The sequence below is a fragment of the Falco biarmicus genome, chromosome 5, assembly GCF_023638135.1.
Source record: "Falco biarmicus isolate bFalBia1 chromosome 5, bFalBia1.pri, whole genome shotgun sequence".
In the NCBI taxonomy this organism is placed as follows: Eukaryota; Metazoa; Chordata; class Aves; order Falconiformes; family Falconidae; genus Falco; species Falco biarmicus.
In genome coordinates, this window is record NC_079292.1 from 1,332,752 (window position 1) to 1,350,836 (window position 18,085).

At 38.5% G+C, this 18,085-nt stretch overlaps 1 protein-coding gene across 2 annotated transcripts in view; it reads left to right on the top strand.

The window, feature by feature from the left end:
- The window catches only part of SLC2A13 (solute carrier family 2 member 13), a 169,355-nt gene that overhangs the window by 26,648 nt on the left and 124,622 nt on the right, over window positions 1-18,085 (top strand). For both annotated transcript variants that reach the window (XM_056341392.1, XM_056341393.1), the window contains exons 2-3: window positions 4,742-4,901; window positions 11,143-11,351. In XM_056341392.1, the coding sequence (XP_056197367.1) occupies window positions 4,742-4,901; window positions 11,143-11,351 (369 nt within the window). The remainder of the gene's footprint in view (window positions 1-4,741; window positions 4,902-11,142; window positions 11,352-18,085) is intronic.

Genomic DNA, 18,085 nt, shown 5'->3' on the forward strand with positions numbered 1-18,085 from the left:
CAGCCACAAACAGCAACCAAACCTTGAATTCATATTCAAAATTTCTCGTAGAATAACAACCTGTATTAAGCTGTTTATTAATATTTAATTCCTGATTCTCTTTGCCATAAACTTGCCTCCACAAATTCTCCATCTGTGGAATAATTTGCTTAAGCTACGTGGAATCCTTCTGAGTAGAACAAACTGCTATGGGCAGCTTCTTAATGAAGCGAACTTTAAAGTTGGTTGCATTAAAGTTTAACATTTTAATGAAAGTTTGCTCTTACAAGTTCATTCTAAGATACGTGAAAAAACAAAACTATTACCTTGGTTAAGTAGCTCAGTACAGCTTTATGTGTCAGTGAAGAATGCTTCATTCCCATGATTTCATTTTCCCTGAAAGGAAATGTATTAGTATCTTCTGTATCTGTCAGTTCATTTGGAACTCCTAACAGATACATTTCTGTAATGAGCTGTGAATGTTCTTTGTTGTTACGAGATTAATGGCTCAGTTGCTGTTCTCTGAAACAGGATCCAGGATATTTTTGCTTTTTGGTTGGTGGTTGTTTTTTTGGTTTTGTTTTTTGTGTGTGTGTGTTTTGTTTTGTTTTTATGATATTACATCCTGATTTTAGTTTCCAACTGGACAGTCTGGAGTCTCCTAGCAGTTCAGGCCGGTCTCCATTAGCATACGTGGTCCTGCCTGTGGGCCGGTACAGGCTTTTGATCTCATTGTGAACTGTTTAAGGGAGCCAGGTGGTACAAACCTCTTAACAGCTGGATAGCCTTTTAGCTGGTTGTATTCCCTGGTTTACCTGGTGTTGGCTCAGAAGGTCAGCACGAGCTGGACGAAGGAGGGACAGAACCATGGCCCCTGGATGTGCCCCATTAGCACTTCTAGTTAACTGTCAGTCCTCTTCATTCCTAAACATGAAAGGCTGATTGAGTTGCATCAGGTTTTTTTAAAGTTACTCAATTCTTGTCACCTATTTCGTGTGTTTATGAACCTTTTGGTTAGTAATCTGAACAGCAACAACAAAGAAATTGTCAGAAATCCTTCCAAATGTTTCTGCTGCTCCTGACACTGGTTGACACCAGTGAAATGACTGCCTTAGAGCGTTTTTATTATGCTAGGAGTAAAAGTGCATCTCGTTCAATATCCTGTTTCCAGCTTTTTTTGCTCATCTGTATTTATGACGCACCCTCCCTCATGTCTGCTAGGCACATGACTGGAGCTGCCCTGGAAGTCCTGGTCTTTACAGGATATGTTTATATCCCTCTGATCTTGCAAAAAAGTCTTTAAAATTGCTCCATCTTCCTAGCATTTGTTTGCAAGTGCTTTTTAGAAACAAGATCTTGGATTCTTTTAGTCCTTTTGTTTTGCTACCTTAATCTCATTTCTTGAAATATATTTTTAATTCTGCCCATTATCATAGGAGTTCTTCTTCATGACCTTTTTCTCTTTCCTGTAGGTAGGTTTGTTGACTTTATTCCTGAACTTCTTAATGAATTCTTTATAATGCTTACATGTTCATACTGAAAATACCTTTCTTGGATGGTAATGTGATTCTAAAATGCCTTTTTTATATCTGCTTTCTGTTGATTGTCCTAAAATTGAGCTGTGCACTGTCTTGTCTCTGTTTTCCTTTTGTCTGCAGATTATAGTAGCAGCTCTAGTAATTAGTCTCCTAAGTGTTGAAGTGAAAAATCATTTAATATCATGATTTTAGTCCGTTGTGTCATCTAACGCTTCCTGTGTAATAATTAGATGCATCTTGTCGTCTAAATTTAAGGAACCTTCTATTATGTTTTTTTTCTCAACTTTACTCTTTAATGAGGGCAGAAGGTTAATGCCTTGGTTACTCAAGAGGCTGTAGCTTGGGTTTGCCTGCTCTCTTGTCTCAGATTCCATAGCTGTGGTGCACAATGTAGAGCTTAAACTTTCTCTGACATATTTCCAGTTAATTGTTTTCATTTTCTTTTCCTCACATCCTGTCACTTATCAGCTTTATTAGTTAGGTAGTAATACACTTGCCTGCGGCAAGAATCTTTTATTTGGTGTGAGCGGTTTAACAGTGCGAGCATATTAGAAAATGTCATCTAAGTGTAACTGAAGGCATTCTCATATGAAAGATTAAGGACAGGTTCCATTGCAGCCATAAATATTTTGCTAGGAAAGCTGTTCCTTGTTTTCAAATGTCTTTAATATCTAGCTATTAAAATAACTACATAACGAATATTGGTTATGTATTTCAGAGATTTTAATAATTGGTTAATATGTAATGCCTTGCTTCCAACTATGCCTTTTCACAAGAACTTGCTCCCCTGTGTTCTGCTGTGTCTTCAAATTAGAGGAGGAAAATCTGGAGAACATTGGTGCATTCTAAGGCAGCTGATAAGCCAACCTGTAATAAATAACGTTATAGAATCTAAAACATTATTTCCTTAAAGTGGTATGATTTTTTTTTTCCCCTTTAATTTGATCTGTTTCAGAGTAGCCTTTTTTAACTCCTGGTGCTATTTTAGAAAAAACTTTGGGTTTGTGTGTGAATGCTTGCTGGATGTTGTCCAGACAAACCGGGGAGACTTTCCTGATTTTCTCCTCCCATTTCAGACTCAGAGTAGTAAAGCGTATGTTTTGATAGCTAAGTGATAACTGGAAATACATAACATAACTTCATCTTCTGAACCGAGGTTCTTGTTTGGATGTTTTGAACCTATATGTTTTGGGAAACCCAATAGAGAAAGTGGAGTCTAAGTCAAAAAGGCTGTTTTTGACAGCAGCGTTGTGAAAAGTCTCAGGGTGAGAAAGCTGACATGGATGTTGTAGAATCATAGAACCATTTTGGTTGGAGAACCACCTGTGGAGATGGTCAAGACCTAACAGCCTGTGGGGTGGGCTGGGGTGCCGGGGGTGTGGGCAGGCGGCAGCTGCAGGTCCCTTCCCCACCACCCCAGCTGGCACCAGCCGCTGCCTCGCGTGGGTCCTCGGCGGCGTTTGGTCGCAGAAGGGGGACCTGCTCCTATGCTTGCTCATAAAGGCTTTTCCCTTACGTGCGCCACCTTCACTGCTTTAATTGTAATTGGGTCGAGTGTTGATGTGTAAGATGTGAGAGAAGTATCTGTCAAGGTGGACTACGTTTGAAAATTTGCTTCTCTATCAAACAGGCAAAGGGCTATTTGAAAGCTTTTTTCTATGGTGCATTCCGGTTGGCTTTGAAAAACGCATGAATAGACTTTTAATGATTTTTTTTTTTCTCTGACACTTATCTGTGGGGTTTGTTGTTTTTTTTTTTATTCCATGTGGATTGCTCAATCAATAGGAGGAGGAGGCATCGGCGTGTCCTTGGAGGCTTTGCCAGGAACTGGGTTATCATGCTGAGAGGCTGCTGTGCATGTTTACCTATTGTAACAAAGGATCTTCTGATGCCATTTGAAACAATCTGATTCCTCGCTTAGGCGTTTGGAGGCTCCCAGCAGCTCTGTCAGGCTAGCCTCATTGCTAAAGATGATTTTGTGCTCTTAGTTGGGTGAGTCAGCCAGGCAGCAAGGTGCCGGCTGAAGCCTCCGCTGTTTTATGACAAAGCCTTTCTGCAGTGACACCAGCCAGGAACCGCAGTGTGCTTCAGGAGCCACTGCCTGCCTTTAGGTGACCCCACTTATCGCAGGAGGCGCAGCACTCGCCCGCGTTGGCATGGGGCTGTTGGTGCGGACCCGGTGGGATTGCTCCAGGCTGGAAGATGTGATGTCTCTGGTGCTTGGCTCTGCTCACTGTGCCCAAGTTGTATCTCAGCTGGCTTCAGTTGCAATGTTTTTTTGTCTGTGTGCCGCCAAGGTACTTCCAGTTGTAACTACAGAAGGAATTGTTGTTGGTTGTCACTGTTGGTTCTCTTAAGGAAACAGGAATATAAATTTCCTTTAAATGAGAACATGACTTTGTTGGTGGATTTGGACCACCAAAGCATGACTGCACCCAGCTTTGTTCTTCATATGCTGTTGAACTCCTGGTTTTACAGTTTTCGTATGTGCATGTGCTCCTCTGTGTGTTCCACATGGGCATTTCTGCCTTTTGCACAAATGGCTCATTTAGGGCCATTGCATAATTCATAGGAAATCCTACCAGTGTTAAGACAGAATAAAAAGCTTCTGTACTTTAGCTTCAGTCCTTGCTTCGTTATGGTGGTTGAGTTTTTGGTACTGCGTATGAAATATGTTTAAACTAAGTCAAGAAACAACCAAGAGAGTCCAGAAACAATTTGTTCTATGTAACAGTAATGAAATTACATCATAATAATTATAATTATGATAATGACGATGCTTGTCCTTGCTTTTTCTTGGAGGTGGAAACCAGGCTAAAGTTCTGTTTAAATTCAGAGCTGTGAACAATTGGCTTCTTCAGTTAGTCACTTTGACTTGCATGTGCTTACTTGAATTGTAGCATCTCTGTTTCAAAACTAAATATATTTATGCTTTTTATTTAATCTTAGTGTACATTCAGTGTGAACTGAAGTGAGTTATTTCTTGTATCATTACACCAAACCTTAAATTTGCGATACAGCCACTAGCAACCCATGTGTGGGCCCATTTGCTCTGGGTGTGCTTCTAGATTTCATTAGGTGTGTTTTTCTATCTTTTCATCTTTTGGAACCTGGAAATTAAATTCTTCCAGCTTGTTCCATTTAAATGGTATAATATTTTATGATGAAAAAGGGATGTACTATCTCTTTCGATTTTATAATTATAATTGAATTTATTCTTGTAGGTGTAGCATCTATGACTGTACCAGTGTACATCGCAGAAGTTGCTCCACCGCACTTAAGAGGCAGATTAGTCACCATTAACACTCTGTTCATCACTGGAGGGCAGTTTTTTGCAAGTGTTGTTGATGGAATCTTCAGCTACCTCGCAAAGGATGGATGGAGGTTTGTGAGTCTTCCTTGCTAAAAGCAAAACTGGCATGGTTGTGATTTGGTTGACAGCTATTATAGTTCTTGTTGGTAAAATAGAATTTCCATATAAAGTGGTAAAACTGTATATTGAAATGGAACTTTAATAATTAGCTCTTGCTAAATGATATCTATACTGCTCTCACTTAGGCTTAGTATTCAGCGTGCTTAGGTTTTTTCACTTTACTAAACTTTAAAATGGATGAGCAATAAATATGCGTCAACAAGCTTGAATGATTGTAATGAAGTTTATGAAAGTACATAGCCTTTTGCATTTGGAATAATTATATGCTGATTTTTCAAAAGGCAAATTTCCGGTGAGTATGATGCTGTATGTGCAGACTGGAGGTGTATTTTGAATATTCTTAATCTGAGCAGTAGTAATCCAATCAGAATTGAAGGCTGTTGTAGCATAACTTTATAGTTAAAAGTTTAGGTTATAGAATAACACAAATCTCTTTTACTCTGCTTTCTGGATATTCTGTTTTCCCTGTAAACATCACCAAGTGTTTCTGGACTGCAGCCTTATGCCTACCGCCTTTAAAGTGGTCTGTCATTTGAGAGTTTTTTTACTTACAGTGTTGACTTGAAAAAATAATTAACAGAAATGTGTAGGAGGAATAACAGCTTCTGGAAACTTGTGCTTGATGATGTGTGCTTTTCTCTTGAAAGACACTTGGGAAGGGGACGCATGTTGTTGTAGGGCCTTCGATTCTGTTGCTGCAGCCTGGAATCATTTTGCTATTTGAAAATCCCAATTTGAAGGATTCTCCCCCCACCCCCAAAAACTTGCAACCTAAGTATTATTACGTTCTCTGCCTTCTAATGGAGCTGAACAGGGGTTCTGGGTGCACTGACGTTTGAGTTTTAAGTTAGGAACGATTAATTAGGGACTTGGTACACAGAAGAACTTGGAAGCTGATCTTTTTATGTTGTGCAAAAAAGTATGCATTAAAACAAAAAAAACATTTCTGTAATGAATCTACAGTTTAATTTTTGTATGTCTGAAGATTCAAGAAGTTTGAGGGTTTTACTTTTTGTCCATGTGATTGTTTCCTTTGCCTTTTTTGTAAAAAAAAAAAAAAAAAAGTCACATTTTGACCTTAAGAAAAAAGTAACTTGGTGCCAATTTTATTTAATTTTAATTTAATTTTAACTTATAGTTCTGCTTTGTGCTTTCTGAAAATGCATTGATTACTTTAGCTCAAATGAAAATGGCGTTTTGCATTTTTACGTGAACCTTTTGATGACCTTTTCATTATAATGCAGCTGCATTCTCTGGCAGACTATACGTCTGCTTACAGAGAGCTGAGAAACAGCCTTCACTGAAAGAAGAACTTAGTTTTATAGGATTGCTAATCCCTTTCTGCAGTTAAAGAAATATGCTAAATTTTGAGAAAAGTTAATGTAATGCAGTAATGCATTTCTAAGTAAAATACAAACTGAAGTATTTGATCCCTGAGGCCAGTTACTCAGTAGTTGCTTTATTATTTTAAATTAACTTTTAGCCTAAATAATTTGCTAGTGTAGTGGCTTCCTATGCATGGGGCTGGGTGGGAGGAACGGACAAGTAAAGATATTATTTAGAATTGGAGTTCTGAGTCACTGTTACTGTTAGAGGCACTGTGCACTTTCTGTTTAGGCAGATTTTTCAAGTTCAGTTTCCCTCAGTGGTTAGGGCTTCAGCTGGGGGAAGCTTTTGTGGATGTAAATCTGTTTTGTTGGGGTTTTTTTCCCCATGAGTATGCTGACACATAGGAGGTAAGGATGTGTGTATCTGTGTAACATAATCTGTATGTTTCAGTAAATACTAGCATATTAGAAGAAAATACAAGCTAATAAAGTATCTGACAAGATCTTATTGGAGCTGTGTTTTTTGTTTAGTTGTTTAGGTAAACTAAGATATTCCCTAGCTTGAATTTTCACAGCTTAGAAACAGACTTTTAGGCTTCTTTGGAAACAATTAGTCAAAGAGCTGGCATTGTGGTATAGGATGTATCAGTTTCCAAAATCAAGCAGTGACACAGAATTGACAAGGACATTTGTATGTAAATGATTATTTAAGTGAAAAATTCCAGTTTGTTACACACAGACGTTACCATCTTTTGATATCTTACTTTGTAAATATATTTACCTGAAGTGGAAGATTAGGTGGAAGGCAGTAATCATTGTCAAATGTCAAATGTAGATTTTATCTTTTTGTAAAACACTGATGTTTCAATATGCCGCTATACCTAAAATAGGAATGAGGCCCCCACCCACTGAAATGCTGCACAACTGCTCTGGAAACTTCTACATCGGTATAACTTATTCTTCTTCAAAGAATAAACGACTCTGGTACAATTCAGGCTTTTTAAGCATCCAAACTGAAAAAAAATTAAAAGTAAAATCCAGAACCTGTGGATTGAGTAAGACTTAGGAGGTTGAGTGTTTGATCAGAGCTGTGTGAAATGCCAGCTTTTGAGAATCTCCAACAAGGGACGTTTCCATTTGTCAAGACAACTTGTTCAGGTGTTCAGCCACTCCTGCTGAGAAGAGTTATTTCCCATCATCTCTGATCTGAATTTTCCTTGTTGTAACTTGTGCCTGTTGACTCTTGTCCTTCCACAGTGTACATCTGAGACTATCTCCGTTTTCTCTATGAGCTCCTTTTCAGTTGGGAAAGATGCAATTTGATCTCCTTTTGATGATCTCTCTTTCTGGGCAGCGCAAACCCAGTTCTCTCAGCCTCTTCTTTTGTGTCATACACTGGAGCAGTCGCGTGATAGTCTTAGCGATCTATTGCTATTCCTGGTTTGTAGCTTTCTCTCACGTTGGTGGTCTCAGTCTTCCAGATTCAGCAGAGTGTGTTGAGTAGTGAGGAGTAATTGTTTCTTGCAGCCTTCTGGCTCATGCTGGGTAACTTTTGCTGAGGCAGTAATGCTGTGGTTTATGTACCAAGCGCTGGCTGTTCTGCTGGACTGAGCGAAGTGAAACTGTTGACAATGCATCGGGTAGAAACCGAGGCTATGCTAGTGATGAGGCATCCAAGGATTCTCAGCTGTGATGCTGGAGCTGTTACCTGGGGATTGTGTACTTGTCTGCCCTCAGTTAGTTTATCACAAGGAAGACTGAGCAGGGAGGAGTACAGATGGTCTGTCACCTGGAGAGAGTGGCCAGCAAATGCATGGGGAGGAATCGCAGATGTTCGCTCCTGAGTCATCACGCATAAGAAGGAAAATTACAGCAATTATTATAGCTCTTAGTGACTGAATGGCTAAGTATTGGATTGCTACAAAAGCCAGTAAGGAATTTTACTTTGTCTCGGCTCTGTTTGTTCTTGGGAGTGCTGGATATTAAATAAAAAATGAACTAAAGAAAACAAATATTCTACCTGACTCTGATGTCAGTTTAGCTATATAAACCCTGCTAATGCCATCTTAATAGTATTGCAGCAGTATGTCTGAGAAAAAGAAATGTTACAGCAGACTTATTAAATTTCATGCTGGATTTTTTCAGGTCTGCTAGACATCTGGCTTCAAATTCAAAGTCTTGTACTCTGTATAGGAAAGAACTATATTAGATTTCTGAAAGCTGGCTCACTGCATGAAATGTCTGAAATTGCCTGCTTTTAGTCTAAATTCGTTATAGCAAAATTGCTTGATCTGCTTGAAAATGGCAGCAACTCTTGAACTTGCAATGGATGTACGCTCTTAACTGAACATTTTCCTTCTGGTCTGCTCCTTGCACTCAACTGACCAGGAGCATGTCAATTGGAAACTAACTTCAGTGAGTGAGCACTTTCTGTACGCTGCTTTTTTTATCTTGCCTGTGATCAACAGTCCAATGGAGTCCAACTTATAGCTTTAATAGGCTGGACTGAGCTTTCGGGAGCCTCGATTGATTTTGCCTCCTAAGATGATTGCAGGTACCTAGCTGTTTAGTTCTAGAGGCTCTGTATGTATTTAAGGGACTGAACGGCTTTGGAGGAGCAGAAATTAGGTAATATGAGTGTAAAGGACTAAAACTGTTTATTTAGATGCATGGAAAGATCCTTTTGCTTGCAGTTTGACAGAATACAGTGATTATGTTTTCAATCTCTGTGGTTTTGTTTTACTCTTTATTTGAAATAGAAAAGGCTTTCTAAATACCACTCTAATGCAGATGTTGAATATACAGTTCAGTGAGCTTCAATGGTGTATGTGTAAAGGTGATTGTGTTTGCAGCTACCAAAATATTTGGGAAGGGGGAAGAGCATTAGAAGAAATGAGGACATTAATGAATGAGAATATTAGTGAATGAGGAATGAGAACAGCAGTGAATTAGTGATACTTCTTAGACATCTGAAGACTACTCATCTAACACGAGCTTTGCATTTAGAATTTTTCTTCCTTCTGCTTTTCTTTTTTTTTTTTTTTTAACTAATGATCAGCTATACCATTCTTAAAGTGTTAGAAAATAAGAGACTTCCTTACAGATTTCTTTCTAGAGCAAGATTTACTTGTGTGACGTTTGGAAATTTTTGCTAGTTTTAGGAAGAACTTGAGGGCTCAGCTTGGGGATGGCAAGACTGGCCTGCATACACATTGGTTTGGGGAGGTCATCCTCTTTGCATTACCTTTTGGGTGATGTTTTCCCCATTCTTCAGTTTTCTGCTCTGCTGTATTGCTCAATTTTTCTTTTTTGAATCTACAAATGCCGCTAAGAAAATCTTTTTCCATTTTCATCCAAAATGCATTTGGCCTTGACAAATACGTTTGGTTCATTGCCCTGAAACAAGGTCTTTGTTAATGGTTGTGCTCTCTTCCTGCTCTGTTAGCAAGCTCATTTCATAGCATGCCTTATAAAAACATCCAGGTGAGAGACTGCTGAATTGTCTGTGTGAAAGCATGCAGCCTGGGGTATGAAGAGAGGTGCTAGAGGGGAGATTGGGAAATCTCCATAATCCCCTGATTGATGTCAGGGTACGAACCTGTTTGTGTACAGACTAACCTCAGCATTCAGTCTGAGGGCTAGTTTCTGGAGGTGTTTTAATGATTATAACCACCGACGTGAAACCTGTGATAGCTGCAGTAATGTACAGGTGACACCAGCACCATTTAAAGTCTTTAATGGAAGTGGAAAAAAGTCTGTGAAGCGCAAATGGGAAAAGGTCAGATTTAAAAAGCAGAACAAAATTACACATTGTTCTGCGATTCTTGTTATTCTTCTTACTGTTTTATTGAATAAATGTAGAAAAGTGAAGTGTCTAGACCAGAACCACCCATGGAAGTTGGTGGCATGCTTGTCTTCTACAGTCTTTCCCACCACTTCGGCTGGAGTGACTCATGGTGGCTCTGGGTGTTGTACAGATGTCAGTGCTGATCCCTGAAAGCATTAACTGTCTGGCCAGTGGTAATTCTCTGTTGAGTAGAGAACTAGTCCTAATGCTGTATATAGGAACCACTCATGGCATCTGAAATACAGTTTTGATTTAAAACCTAACATTGCAGCTGGCTGAAGATGTAACAGCAGATTCTAGAAGATCTGGTGTAAATTGCCATGCTGATGAAATGAATGTTTTTCAGTGTTCCTGCTTATTATAGTCAGGAGTTTTCAAAATTAAAACTGGCATCTCCTTACACAAGAGGCATATTCCTTGCCCACATATGTCTGTGTGTACATATTACTGACCAAATTAAGCATTTTTCATTGGTTGGTTTTGTTTTGTTTGTTTGTTTGTTTGGTGTTTTGTGGGTTTTTTATGAGGTTTTGTTGTTTGGGGTTTTTTTGTTTTTTTGTTTTTTTTTTTTTTTTTTTTTTTGTAATGTCTGTAAAACAATTAGCAGGGTTTCAGTCTCATTTTAGCCATCAGCAGTGCCTATTTGTTCTCCATCCCTTTGGTTCCTGTTCATTCTTTTATCTTAACCAAAGGGATTACCAGTTTCCAAACTAGTGGAACGTTTCAGAGTTTTTATTTAGTCTGATTTAGTGTCCTCAGGACCAGTAGCTGTAGGGTCAATGTTGGCAGAGTAGTCAACATATCCTTGAGATTTTGTGGAATTGAAAGCAAGGTTCCTGTTTTCTAAAATACTTGCAGAATATGATTCTTGCCTGCTTAACTTTTAGTGATAAAGAATACGAGGGGAGGAGGGTTTGATTTGTAAAGTACAGCTTAAGTAGCTGTAAATAAGTCTTCTCATAGCATGTTTTTGAAGGCCAATATTAGATGTTTATTTATTTATTTACTTATTTCCAGGTACATGCTGGGCCTGTCGGCTGTTCCAGCTGTTATACAGTTCCTTGGATTCCTGTTTCTTCCTGAAAGTCCCCGCTGGCTCATTCAGAAAGGCCAGACTCAGAGAGCACGAAGAATTCTGTCTCAAATGCGTGGCAACCAGGCAATTGATGAGGAGTACGACAGTATAAAAAATAACATTGAAGAAGAAGAAAAAGAAGTTGGAGCAGGTATGCTGAATGCTTGTTGGCTTTTCTGCCTATCAATGAGGAGATAAAAATCAGAAGAAATGTTCAAATCGTAGCCTGTGGGAACTTGATGTTTTGCTTTTTCTTGTCTGTTTTGCTATTGTTTGAAATACTTCATACACTGATAGGTTCAAAAATGAACAGATGTTTCTATGACTCTGCAGTTTTAAATTAGGTTCTGATTTCTTAAGTGAGGAAAAAGTTGTGTAAGATTCTAAGTTTATACCACCTACGCTTATGTGAGAATTGCACTCAAAAAATTACTCAGTTTAAGAATGTACATCTTGAAGAGTGGAAATAAATAAATTTTGGTTTTTTTCATCGGTGGAAAAGCCCAGACACTAGGGAGGGTAGAAGTCAGAAGGCATTTTACATCTCTGAATTATCCAAAGACCATATCCTGGCTGACCATATTCTAGACAAGTAGCCTTCAGAAATATTTACAAAACTCGGTGTGTAATAGATTCTTTTTCAGTAAAGGCAGCTTCTGAAAGTTTTTTTGGTCTTCCCCCAAGAGAATAAGGCATCTAAATAAAATCCTGTTTTTTACTCTTTCATATCCTTATGCCATAATTGCTCAAAACTTTGTGTGTATCTATAAAACAAGATTACCATTCCATTGACTTTGTCCTATACATATTTTTCTTTTGCTTTGTGCTGAAAGTGTTAACCTGGGAATCTCAAGTAAGACTCATCTTAATTCTTGCTTTCTGAAACATTGATGGGAAAAACCCGTAACTTCTCAGAGCTGGTGAAAAGCAAAATCCAAGTTATTTTACATCTGTGTAAACTGAGATTCAACATCATATAATACCTAATCTCACTGCCTCACTGAGTTTGGCTTTTAGCCTTACAATAAATATCTGGAAAAAGTTATTTGACACGTGCTAGTGAAGGGATTTTCAAAATATTCATCACTGGTGTGGAGCCGGACAGGATTTTTTTTTTTCTCCCAGTACGTTTTTGAGGCTTTGGATACTTTTTTGCAGTTCTTTGAGGGGTGGGTGGGTGGCAAATGAAGTTCACTGAAGCTGCTTTGATAAAAAGCTGAAGTGGATATTCATAGAACAGCTTGGTTTAAGAGTCCTGTGCTGAGGTTCTTGATCCTAATTCGGGATTGGGCTGTTCACTTCTGTGGAAAGCCACATAATGTCTAGTATAAAAGTTTGTGTGCTTTGTAGAAATAAAAGGAACAGATGTTTGACCCATCTAATCCCTTATTTTCCGTCACTGGGTTATAGGGTATGACCTTGTTTCTCTCTCTTTAATCTTTTCTCATGCTGCTGTTTCACTGTTAGTAAACTAGATGTGGTGGTGTAAGACTGCAGTAGGACTGACTACAGCTCAGTGGTTAAATCGGTCCTCTGTATATTTGTGACTTGGACTGGCATACTGACTGGGAGGCTGTTGGCTTTCTGGAACGTGCAGGTCTTTCAGTTTCCCCCACACACTCTCCTGAAAACTTGCGGTGTTCCTGGAATTTAGTTAAATGGAGCACATTTGTAGGAGAAAGCTTCGTTATGGAGAATCAGTGTTTTCCTCTCAGGTAATCCACAGCTTCAGAGTTGTCACCAAAGGGCATTAAAAAAAAAAAAAAAAGAGGGCAGTTACAAGTATGTGCTGTCCTGCTTGTTATAAAAGCTTAGCAATTGGGCATTAGATAGAGTTGCTCTCGTTTTTGATAACTTGGTTATAATTGCGCTTCATTCCATTTAACCCAAACTCTTCATTGTTATGAAAAGGTACATTGTGTGTCGGCATCAAGACCATACGTTATTTTTGTTGCCTTTCTGTGATTTACGGGTGGTGTTTGCAAGTGGTGTTAAACTGTAATTACTTTCATTTCTTGAGTTGTCTGGATCCTCAGTATTGAATTTGGAACGCATATTGCAAGAGCAACTTACTGTTCATGGCTTCATTGCCAGGTGTTCAGGTATTGACAGCTGAAATGTGTGCTTCTGCAAAGACTTCGAATTTCATTTTGCCATGTATGTTTTGGCTGGGTTTATTTGTTTTTCGTTTGTTTGTTATATTGCTGTAGTACTTTTTGTATTAGTTTTTTCCATTTGTGGCAGAGAGTGTTTTAAAGCACTAGTTAATACCAATGACAAATGATGGTAGTAATTCCTATCAGACATTGTGGACATCATTCCAGTTTTACAGAAAGCTTTAATGACCCTAACTTACAGTGTGTGTATGTGGCATTCAAGGAAAGATAATTTTGTAGATCAAAAATAGTCCAGTTTACTTTTAGGTAAAAGTGCCTTTTTCTTTTCTGTCTTTTCCTTTCTTGAAAAAAATTTGGCTGCTTTTTTTCATTAGTTTATACATAAGCATCATTGCCACTTTCTTAGGGCATCATTTTCTAAGTGAAAATAAAGCCCTGTTTGACAACTCCTCTGCAAGGAAGTAACAGAGTATAATCATAATGTATTCTCTAGTCCCACAGTAAAAACTGTAATGTCTTTTTTAAACTGTTTCATCAACTATTCTTGTCACGGAAATAATGAATCACAGGGGACCTTCATCTGTCTTGTTTAAGCTACTTTCTTAAAAGTTTGTTTTTAATGTCTGTCATAAAACCAGTGATGTTCTTCATTGAGTTTTTCACATGGTCATCCAGCAGCTTCTGTCATGAAAATAGTAATGCCTTCAGCAACGAGCTCCTGTTTCAGGAGTCTTTTGTACCATTGTGGGATACCTGTTAAGCGAATCGTTCACGTTTCTTTATCCTTTCTAAGATGTTCATCAAAATCACTGCTGCTGCTACTGCTTAGCAGCTTGCATTTTAGTGTCTTCAGACTGGTATTAGGAAGAAGATGTATCTTTTTGACACACGCTTTCTCCATGACTGGTTATGCAAATGACATTTTTTCTGGCAGTCATGAATACTGCTTTTGTGTGCTCTAGTCTGTACTCCCAGTGTGACTTCTGGTGTTGTAACTTTGCATTTTGAGAAGCCAAGGGGGGTGGTGGTGTTGCATTCTGCAGTAACATTACAAGACCAGTTTAATCTTGGTCAATTCCAGCTAACAATCTTCTGTTAACATCATCCCTCTCATCTCAGATGGTGGGGCTGTAGTGCGAAAGGGAGCTGGCAATAGGAAAATCAGGGGTAGGACTGAGGAAGATGTTGGGAAGAAGAGAGATCCCCAAGAGTTGTGGAAACAGTAGTTTATAGTTGTGAAGTGTCCTTCCCCTTCAGACAGGCTGTGGTTCTCACAGATCCTTGGTGCTTGGCTCAGGCTCTGAAGCCCTGGGGGAGAGAATGGTCAGAAGATGTTTGCAGCCAAGGGAAGGATCAAAGATATTGCTGGGAGAACGTTCTGGGGTGACTTCCTAGCAAAACATGCCTGCCTAACTGCTGCTGAATTGTGGGTTTTAGGACAGTTAAGGCAGAGGTTCTGTACTGCAGGTTAGTTAAAAACAGGCCATCAAATCATAGCAATGCAGGTAAGCGTAAGCACAAGCACTGGCACAACGGCTTAATACACAGGTGATGTAGTGGTAGGTGATGAAGTAGTTATGCTGCTAAGCAAATTAGAGAGTGAGATTTATAATGCCAATTTTAGAGCAAGAACTTTGGAGTGAATTTAATGCGGTGATTTTGTGCATAACAATAAAGCTATCTGGTACACCTTTTATAAAAGTTTTACAGCTGCCAGTGTAGTGGTCATTTCAGACTGGAAAGAAATCATTATAGTATCCAATGGAGACATTTAAAATAGTTCATTAATTTCCTATATATTTGACAGCACTCCAACGTTCAAAGCAAATCATAGAGAAGTATCAGTTTGTACTGTCTTCCTGGGTGAAAGCATCTGCAAACTTGCATGGCTTTTCCTCATGCCCCTCTTGGAGCAGTACTGAGCTGTGATGTGGCAGGATGCATGGTGTTTCACATGAAATCGGTAGTCATGAGTATAGTACTATCTTAGCATCTTGATGAAATGAACGTCATTTGCATTAAGACTAGACATTTATTTTTGTGTAGATTAAAGGTGTGTAACCGTGGATCATAATTACACTAGGAGAGCAGTGTAATCTCCCCAAGTCCTATTTACCCCACATTTCCTTAATCTGTGAATTAAGGTTGAGGCTTTTGACCTTACTTGCTATGCCTGTGGACCTTTACATTATATTAGCTGTTCTTACCCATGTATACGTGTCAACTTCTGATGATGAAGATGTCTTCTTTGCACATGTTATGCTTAGTAATTCTGGCATGTAAAGCTGCTGAGGCTCAGTGGTGCACGGAACTCTGCTGCTTCTGTGAATTTCACTGAGTAATTTAGAAAATTGATCATTACACTGTAACGTTGGTTAGCCTACCACTCTGCACCAGTATGTTATGTAATGAGCACTGCTTCTAGATCAGACATTTTCTTGTGTTATCATTATTTTTAATACATTTTTTGTAATAGCCAGCTTTTTTCTGTAAGATCAAGAAAAATGTGTCCATACCACTCTTTCACTCCTGTAGGCTTGACTCACTTCTTTGCTGAATTTCCTGTTGGATCAGTGAGTCAGTCATCTTTTTTAGGTTTTGTATTTTCCCGTTGGAGATAAATCTATAATGATATAAAGGTAAAACCACCTTACCATCATGAAAAATTATGAGCTGAAACCTAATTAGCTGTCAGTTAAAATAGGATATTATCAGGCAGGATATCTGGACTCTTAGTCCTTCCTGGTCCCAGTATATTTCTATTTTCTTGCACCTTTTCTTCTTAAGTAATATTTTAACTTGTTAGTATTCCTGCATGTCGCCTTGACTGGAACCATTTGACATGTGTCTTTCTAGGGGGATCCTGGAAGCTTTCAGTTTTTTCATTCTTAATCATTATTCTCCCCTTATCTCTGGGAGTCTTTTTCATCCTAGGACATTGCCCAACATGCCTGGTGTTGATAAAGATATAGATGTGATTATTATTATTTTTTTATTATTATTATTATTATTATTGGGCATCAGGTGGTTACTTGATGAACCTTGGTAATACTGTGATGCTCTGGTAGGGCTGTGCAGAACTCTGAATCGTTCTGTTTCCAGGCACTCCAATCCTTATTTGAAGTTAGTTCCTCTTTTATGGTATTAAGTGGCTGTTGTTACCTGTAACCATGAAATTCGGTGGAAGCTTTTTGGGCAACAGGAAACAAAGGAGTTGGGCTAAGGATTTGCTGAAGAAAAACCCAAATCCAATATGGTTGATAGTCATGTCAGCCTGAAATTCTTGCTTGTGGCAATATTAAATGCCAGGGTCAGTTCCAGGTAGGTTTTGCCTTAGGATTTCATGGGAAGTGTGGCCAATGCAAGAGGTACCTGAAAGGAACGTCTTCATTTCATTCTTGTATTTTAACCATTTGACGTGTAGAATTATTTCTTTTTCTGTTCCCTTAAGAACAAAAAAAATCTTCCTCTGTATGTCTCCATTAGAATTTGTTTTGAGTTGAGCCCATTAAAAAAAGCACTCCCTTAAAATTCACGCAGTGCAGGCAAATAAAACATGGAGACATTTGATCTTCAGAAAGTATACTAACTCAATTCAGTGTACAATCAGATAACAAGAAAAAGCCTTCTACAAAACTTGGCAAGGAATATTGAAAGTATGAATTACTGTATTAAACAATTGATAAAGACAGATAATTTTTTTTCCTTTTATCCTTAAAGTCTTTTAAAAGGCTGACTTACTCTTGCACATATGACCTCTGAGAAATATAGTGTATTAAGAACATTATTGGTTTTCTGCCTTGGATAGAAATAATACTGCTATATATTAAAAGTAATAGTTTGTTCTGGTATCTTAGAGCTCAGCTTATACCATCAGTGTTTGCATCTAACTGTGAGTTTGGGATTGTCTGTATCCTTTAGGAATCCTGTTGTTAGCGTGTTTACCTGGCGGGGTGTTTTGAGTTGGCCTTGCTTCAATGGCTTGTGACCAAAACTGATCCCTTAATCTTTCACCTTGGTTTTTGACGTGCTGACATAAGCTGAACATTTATCTGGAAATGGTGGTTAATTGCCTGTCTGAAGATCAGATTATTTCAGGTAGATTGCTTCAGATGTGTGTTTTGGAACAAACTCTTCTTTGCCTGAAGTCCAGACAGATCTCATGTATGGTAGTCCAGAAGGGCAGGAAAAAGCAGAACTCTGTAAAACTTCTAGGGGGGTATAGGGAAGCACTGTGAGGCAGGACAGTTTGGTTTGGTTTGGTTTTCTTTCTTTTCCCCACTTTAGATGCACTATGAAGTTTCTGGAAGTAAAAACAGCTTTCCAGTGACAGCATTATTAGCTTTATATTAATTCATAGCTTCTGAAACTTACAGAACATTCAAGCTAGAAGTCTGGAAAGGAAAAGAAAATTTAAAAGACTTAATCTCTTGTAATTTCAAAAATAGATTTGGGTGTAATGATTTTGTTTTAAGCCAAATGACATTATTCACAGATTGGAGCTGAATTTGCTGATGTTCAGCTACTCTTAACTGATGCTTTTCAGCTGAGGCTGCTGTTCTCAGACCTGTAGTCCCACAAGCATTGGGTTCCACTCCAATACTAGGGCATCACTGAACGTTCAGCTGCTCCCTATGCTTTGTTTAGAAACAGGTATGTTTTGTGAAAACACATGTTTCAGAGTGGAAAAAATTGTTGCAAGATTTCAAGACTAGTGATTGACATCCTTTCATGAGAGAATGTGGTTCTTCTAAAGCAAAAACTGACT